Genomic DNA, 8,182 nt, shown 5'->3' with positions numbered 1-8,182 from the left:
GGATACAAAGAGTTCTGGTTCTGCCAGCTCATTTAGATGGGGCTCAACCTTTGTCATTAAGTTGATTTCTGTTTTTACAAAGTGATGTTTCTTGCACACTGAGGTCGATGGTTTGACAGTCAAACGGGTGTCAAGGAGAACCATGGAAACACGTGGCCCCAGTTCTGCAGTTGGAGCCTGGAACCCAGGGTCCTCCGGGGTAGGGCACTTGATCTGGAATCTGTGAATTTTGGCTGGGACATATTACAGCTCTGCCCTCAAACCTCTAATGGAAACTTAGCATTTCCTTCTAACTGTGAGTGCAGCCAACCAACCACAGCGCCATTGCCACATGGATGATCTGATTACTGGTAGGAACTGCATTTCCATCTATATCCCAGTTGCTAGAGATATCGCTAAATACCGTTTATATTCATCACGACGTCAAGATGGTGGTAGGATTTTCACCTGCTGCTAATCTTGCTATTTCCTGTGTGGGTAAAGGAGCCCATGTGTTTCTGTATCACAAGGCTGTTTTTTAAATATTTTTATAACTGTATTTCAAAATAACTAGTTTCTTTTATAACCCCTATGTACTTTATTCTGGACATTTAACAATGTTATTCTGAGAAGAGAGTCATAGGCTGCCCCAGATGTAAAGGAGTCTATGGCACAAAAACAGTGATGGGGCAGTGCTGTGGGCTCGGGGGCACTTCCTGTCTCTGCCCCACAAAGCCATGGGGGCCACTGTAGGAGTTAGACATCCCAGCAAACAAAATTTGCCCACATCCCTTTCTGAGACTTACGGGCTGGGGTCTTTGGGCAAGGAACTGCACCCAGCCCCACTTGGGTTTGGCGCTGAGTGAGGAAGATTACAGGAGATAATGTTGAGTGAGGACCAGCACCCATCCCCCTTCCCCCTGCCCCACCACACCACGGTGAACCCTCATTGTGGGCCAGCTCCCTCCTGCCACTTCACAGACGAGGGTGACAGGGCAGAGAGGAACTGAGCAGTGTTGGGCTGTGGTGGCAGCTTCCTTCCCCATCTGTCATGTGAGGCTTGGCTTCTGTCCCCACCGAGGCGGGCCACTCAGCCCGCCCTGCCTGCCCTGCCCTCCCTTTCAAGAAGCCAGGAGCAGACAGGCAGCATGGGCTTGGGGATCCGCATGCTGAGAGCCCTTGTCCTCCTCCTGGGTAAGTGAAGCATGCGGGAAGAGGGGTGCACGTTCCTGTTGCGTGGCAGGGGGTGCCTCGGTGACTGGGATACTGGGGCACGTTAGCTCATCGGGGCTCAGTCTCTAAGACATGCGTGTGTCCCTTTGGACAGATGGCTTTCCTTACTTTGACCAGACAGTAAGCAGCACTCCTGTCTGTCACATTCCAGCTGCAACTTACAAATGCTTCTGGGCCATTGGAGAACAGGAAGTTTCCTGTGGCAGAAAGATCTCTGGGCTCAGGACCTAGACAAATCTGGCTTTAAGCCATGGCTCCATTGCTGGCAAACAGAGCAAGCTTCCTTGAATCTCAGTTTCTGAGCCAATAAAAGAGAGGATGGTAATACTTACCTTGTAGGATCATGCGAAAATTAAGCTAAATTTAATTCAGTCAAATCAAAATAATTACATAAAATGAGAAAATGTAGCTACGTAGATGCCTCTCTGTCATTAATGGTGAATCCATCTTATTATGGAGTAAAGCAGGCTGGGAGTTACCCAGAAGAATCTTTATTTTTTAAAGTCATCTTTAATCCTGTGATCAAAAGAAGGAAGGAGGGAGAGAGGCAGAGACCAACAGAAAAGTAGGGCCAGATATAGCAGAAGAAATATCAGGTCAGAAAGGCAGAGAGGAAGAAGCCAAGACAGATAGAGATCAAGGTAGAGTGATGGTTAGAAATATGCATAGAGACAGATAGAAAAGGCAAAAGATCTTTGCAAAATCTCCTTTTAACATCAACCATTATTTCTTAAAAAGGCAATGGACATCTGTTGTATACACAGAGATGCTCTTTCCAAGAATTTGCACTGAGTCAAGGCTCAGAGGCCAGCAGGCTGTCTCTAGAATTAATGTTCTGTCTCTGGAGTGATAGCCTGTATCTTGGACATGGGTCAAATGATTCAGGACTCTGAAGCCTTTACCAAGCCCAGAGAGCTAGTATGTCAGACGGACAGCAGCCTCGGCGTCTATCAGTTTACATCCAGAAATGGGCATGTGTAACAAATGACGGAGGCAGTGAGGGGATGGCAAGAACTGGCAAGCAAGAACTAAGGACATGCAGGACAGATAATGCAAAGTGTACCTGGTAAGGTGGCAGATGTTCTAACAATTAATTCTGCTTTTGACCCATGTAAATACACAAACCACTCTGTCCTGGAAGAAAAAGTTTAAATTTATGAAACCTGATGAAAAAAAATGTGCAAATTATTTGAACAGACAATTCATCGAAGAATTGCAAATAGACAGTAAACCTATAAAGTGCTCAGGCTCACAAGTAATAAAAGAAATAGTAACAGCCAACATTTCTGAGTGCTTATGATACGCTGCATGTTCTGCTAAATAAACACTTCACATTAGCTCATGCAGTCCCCATGACGACTCTATGAAATAGGTCCCCCTATTATCTGCATTTTGTAGACAAGGTTTTAATCACTTGGTCAAGGTATCATAGCTAGTTAGTGTTTTGGATATTATTAGTAGAGATAGTAGTGGTTAAGCATGTGTAGTCTTCCTTCCAGTGCTCAGTTTTCCCATCTGTACCTTGGGTATAAAGATAGTACCAACCATGTGGAAAACAAACTATGGTTACCAAAGGGGAAAGAGATGGGGAGGGCTAATGTTCTGTACACCAGAAGTTGAGGCAACATTGTAGACTGACAAGACTTCAATTTAAAAAATAAAACAAAATAACCAAGACAGAAATAACCTGTGTATCCAACAACAGATGAAGGGCTAAAGATGTGGTATAAATATTACAATGGACTATTAGTCAGCCCTAAAAGAACAGAATGTTGCCATTTGCAACAATATGGATGGATGTGGAGGGTATTATGCTAAGTGAAATAAGTTAGACAGAGAAAGACAAACAGTGTGTGCTATCATTTACATGTCAACTCTAAGAAATAAAATAAATGGATGAATATAACAAATCTGAAACTATTTTTAAAGCCGAGATCCATGTAACAAATGTCCATTGACCCAATAGCCTGACTGTTAACACATTTAAAAATTTGGTTCTTTTTAAAGACACCTGTACATAAAAGGAGATAGAAAAATCAGCACATCCGTCAAAAACAGAGCATCAGAGATGGAGCTGGCTCGCCTCCTCTGTCTTGTTTTCCTCCCTCCCTCTCCAGAGGAAGCAGCACCCCTGCTTTGACTGTACTTACTTCCTGTGTTGCTTTCTAGGTGTTAAAATGTTGACCTGAGTACCACCATCGCATGGGTAACATCTGTGTCTTCTCCTCATTCTGAGCCTGTGAATCAAGCGTATTCATTTTAACCACCTCTGTGATTCTGCTGAAACACCACATCATAATTTCATTATCTATTCCAGTTTGACCAAATTTAGGTTGTTTCTTACTTTTTGCATGACCACGGAAGCTGCAGTGAGCCTTCTCAGTCCTACCTCCTAGAACCCACATGCATCTGTTTGCTTCCCTAGGAGGCACACCTGGAAGAGGAGTTACTGTGTCATTTGTATGTACGACTCTCTTATGGGAATTGCTCCCCATCAGTGCACTCTGGACTGTCTGTCTCCCTACTGATTCAGTAATCCTCGAAATTGTCAGACTTCTCTCTCTCTCTTTTTCTTTTGGTAGTCAGAGTTATAAAATATCACCTCCAAGTTTTTAGGCTCTGTGTTGCAGATGGCTAGTGAGAATAACCATTTCTCCTGTACTTACCAAACAGTCAGATTTCTTTTTCTGTAAACTTCCTGTTAGTTTCACTTGGTTATTGGTCTTTTCTGGATATTAGTTATTTGTGTCATGCATCGCAAATATTTTTCTCAGTTTGTTACTTATCTTTGATGTTTGCTCTGCAGAAGTCTCTAAATGTGATATAATCAAATTGATTGATCTTTTCCTTTTTGTGTGTTTTGTTTTCCTGTCTTGTCTAAGAAACTCTTTTTCTTTTAACTTGAAAGTGGTCGCATTTTTCATGACTAGGTCTTTAATTTATTTGGAAATTATTTTCGTGTATGGGCTAATTTTAGTTACGGAACATTCATTGTCCTATCATTTATTTAATAAGCTTTCCTTTGTCTCCTGCTTTGCAATGCTTCTTCTATTCTATACCTACTTAACACATGTTTGAACTGTTAATGGGCTTCCTATTCTGTGCTGCTTTTTGTATCCGTTTACACTGGGTTCATGTCACACTGTTTTATTTACTACAGCTTAGGAACCTTGTTTTCCTGTAGGTAAGATCCCTCCTCCTCCCCCTACTCCCCCCTCCCGCTCTCTCCCCATCCTACCCCCTCCCCCTCTCCCCCCTCTCTCCCCTCCCCCTCCCCTCCCTCCTCTCCTCCTCTCCTTCTTTTTCTTTTGTGCCTTAGATTCATCTTGGCTCTTTCCACACCCTTACTGTTGCATGTAGAGTAATTGTGTGCATTCCTTGACAAGCATCATAAAAGTCTGCTTCCTGTGACTCTGGTTTGGTGCTGCTCTCAGCATTTCTATGTAGACCTCGATCATTTCTCACAAACAGCCCACAAGGTAGACGTGCTTATCAATAACTAACTAGCCTCATCATTATGCCCATTTCACAGATCAGGAGACTGAGAGAAAGAGCAACAGAGTCGCTTACCAGAGATCCTGTAACCCAAAAGTGAGAATGCTGGGATTCAAATGGAAGCACCTGTTGCAGCAAAGTGTGTTACAGCTCAGTGCTACAGCTCAGTTGTGACAGCAACCTGGATCCAGGTGAAAGGCCAAGCAGCATTCGGAGGGTTGGAGAACTCAGGTTTATTACACCAGCAGGCCCAGAGGAGTTAACACTCCAAGCTCTGGACCCCATCTGTAGGATTACACAGGTTTTTATAGGCTACCAGTCTATACTTTGCAACATCATATATAAATAAGGTGTCACAAAATTGACTAATTAGGAATGAGCTTTATAGAAATGGACCAATCAGGAGTGATAGAAATGGACCAATCAGGAGTGAGCTCCATGCAAATGAGGCACTACAAATGGACCAATCAGGAGTTAGCTCAGGGAACCAATAGAACCTTAGGAGTAAGTCCCGCTTTCCTAGAAGTGAGCCTTTTCATAGTTAAAAACTGAGATAGTGCTTCTGGGCCAGGGAACTGAATGGTGCTGGCAACAGAGTAGTGGCCCTGCCCCTGGGTCCTGCCATCTTTTTCATGGGGTTTCCCACCCCTCTACCTGGATGCCCAAAGCCTATATTTTTAGCCCTAACACCAAACTGCCTCTCAGTGAGACTAGAAAGTGATATCAGCATGCAAAACTGATGTGACTTTTCAAACTCTTCATTCAGTTTATTTCTAAGTAATTTCAAATTGCAAGTTGCAAGAATAGGAATAGTAAAAAGCATGTTCGTGTGAGTTGCTGATTTCTTAAACAAATTCCCTCATATTCCTTATCTTATGTTCTCTGTCTCACCATCTTTCTCTCTAGGTATGTTCATATAATAAAGCAAATGTAGATATTTATATCTATAACTTATATCTATCTATATAGAGATATATAGGGAAAATATAGAGATATATTTATATAAAACAAATCTCTCCATATATAGAGTTTTTTTCTGAGCCATTTACAATTAACTTGTACCCATCACTTTTTTTTAAACCCCTAAATACATTAATGTGCATTTCTTCAGCATAAAGAGAATCTCTCACATAATCACAGTCCCAGGACAGTTATCAACTTCAGGAAATTTAATGTTGACAAAATGTTTTCACATAATCTATCATAGCCCAATGTTTTCAGCGGCCCCAACAATGCCCTTTGCAGTTTTCATTGCATCTAAGCCAAGGAGCCAGGGGTGGGGAGGAGCAGGTGCTGTGTTTGGTAACCGTGTCTCTTCAGCCTTCTTTAACCTGGAACACCCCCACAGCTTTTGTTCAGCATTTATGACACTGATGTTTGAGAAGCTTCCATCTCCCTTTTCTCGTGGAACATCCCTCATTTCGGGGTTTGCCTGATATCCTACTGACCAGATTCTGGGGGTCCATTTCCCACCAGAAAACTCTAGAACTGAACTTCTGTCCTCAGGGTTCACATTGGGAGGCCCAGGACAGCTTCCTGGGGAAGGCTGATGTACTTTTGACATAATGATAAAAACTTCAGGACCGGGATTTGGATTATGATTGTCACAATTCTAAATAAATTATTTGCCACTTAACCGCCAACTGATCAATATTTTAAAATTTTGCTAAAATACTGCTCTAACAAGAGCTATTGAAAATATCTGGTGAAATTTCAAAGCATTTTATTAGAGGTTTGCATTTTCCTTTTTAAGAAGCTGCCATGCAAAATATTCCTGTGGACTCTAATTCTAACCAAAATGTCGGCCATCTGTCTTCGTTTTAATTCCATTGGAAAGCACCCGCTGAAATCTATGTATTATTATAATACAATATCACTTTAATTATGTTCCAGGGCCTAAAACATTCTTCACTGAAGGAGCCAGAGTTATTGAAGAGAGATTTCTCCTCCCCTTAATTTATAATGAAAAGATGGCAGAGGCCGGGGTAAAGAGAATTAAATTCGTTTTTATCTTACAAGTCAAAGTCATCACTTTATTCCTTGGCACTTAGTCCCTGAGATCTTTGTAAAAATCTTTCCTGACAGCTTTTCCTCAGCCCTAGATTCCTGCCAAGACGATATTTCAGAATCATGTGGTGTGTGGATTCCAGGGAAAAAGAATTCCTGCTGTCTTCGTTTTCTTTGGCTGTGTAACAAGTTACCACAAATACAGCAAAAGAAAACGTGCACGAGGGTCTCTCAGAAAGTCAGCGGAGGGTAAAGGAAGAGGCTAAGGACCCTGGGAGGCAAGCAGAAATTTCCTGATAGAGTCGCAATTCTCTTTATGATTTTTCACCCATTTCCTAATTTGATTGCTTGTCTTTTGTTTTGTTTTGTTTTGTTTGTTTGTTTGTTTTTGCTGTTGAATTTTAAGAGTTCTTAATATATTTTGGACTTGAGTTCTTTGTCAATTATGTGTTTTGCAGGTAGTTTCTCTCAGTCTTCAGCTTGTCTGTTCCTCATCACAGGGCCTCTCACAGAGCAAGTTACTTAATTTTAACTAAGTCTAATTTACTGATCTTTTTCTTGTATGGATCATGCTTTTAATATTGTGTCTGAGGAGTTTTCACCAAGCCCTAATTCGCAAAGATTTTATCTGACATGTTCTCCTGAAAGTTACATAGATTTATATTTTGCACTTAAATCTGATCTTCATTTGTGAATTTAGATCTGGGTAATATTTTTTTCTTTTCCTTTCCTTTTTTCCTTCCGTCCATCCATCCTTCCTTCCTTCCTCTTTTTCTCGCTCTTTCTTTCTTTGCCTAAGGATACTCAATTGCTCCTGCACCATGGGTTGATAAAACTATTCTTCTATTGAATTGATTTTGCTCCCTCATCAAAATATCAGTTGACCATACCTGTGTGGACATTTTTCTGGGTTATCTTTTCTTTCCATTGATGTACGTGTTCACCCCTTTGCCAACACCACAGAGTCTTGATTTCTGTTCGTATATAGGTTTCACCGTGGTAGAGCAACCCTTCCTACTGCAGTCTTAGCTTTCAAAAAAAAGTTTCTAGCAAGTCTGGTTCCTTTACCTTTCTGTGTAAATTGTGGAATAATCTTATCTCTATCAATAAAAAATCTTGCTGGACTTTTGCTAGGAATTACGTTAAATCTATAGGTCAATTTGGGGAGATTTGACATCTTTATTATGCTGAGTTTTCCATGAACTCAGTGTGTATTTCTATTTATTAAGGTGCTTTTTTATTTCTTTCAGTGTTGCGGTGTTTTTAAGATGAGACCTGTACGTGTGTTGTTAGATTTTCACCTAAGTATTTTTTGAGCAATTATAAATTGTATGATATTTAAATTTTATCTTTCTAGGTGTAACTTTTAGTGTATAGGAGTGGAATTGACTTGTGTGTGTAGATCTTGTTATCCTGCCCCTTCGCCGAACTCACTTATTAGTTCTAGGAGTTAATTTTTAGATCCCTT

General features: G+C 41.2%; 1 protein-coding gene across 3 annotated transcripts in view; it reads left to right on the top strand.

Annotated features, from left to right (window-relative positions):
- The first annotated feature begins 961 nt into the window (after positions 1 to 961).
- The window catches only part of TMEM273 (transmembrane protein 273), a 55,409-nt gene continuing 48,188 nt past the window's right edge, over positions 962 to 8,182 (top strand). For 2 of the 3 annotated variants that reach the window (XR_012510345.1, XM_074374371.1), the window contains exon 1: positions 962 to 1,173. Coding sequence is in view for 2 of the 3 variants with exons in the window: in XM_074374371.1 (XP_074230472.1) it covers positions 1,128 to 1,173 (46 nt within the window). In the remaining variant the exon portion in view is untranslated. The remainder of the gene's footprint in view (positions 1,174 to 8,182) is intronic. The other variant, XM_010963490.3, reaches the window with a different exon arrangement.

Source organism: Camelus bactrianus, chromosome 11 (genome assembly GCF_048773025.1).
Source record: "Camelus bactrianus isolate YW-2024 breed Bactrian camel chromosome 11, ASM4877302v1, whole genome shotgun sequence".
Taxonomy (NCBI): Eukaryota; Metazoa; Chordata; class Mammalia; order Artiodactyla; family Camelidae; genus Camelus; species Camelus bactrianus.
This window is presented reverse-complemented; position numbering and strand designations above follow the sequence as displayed.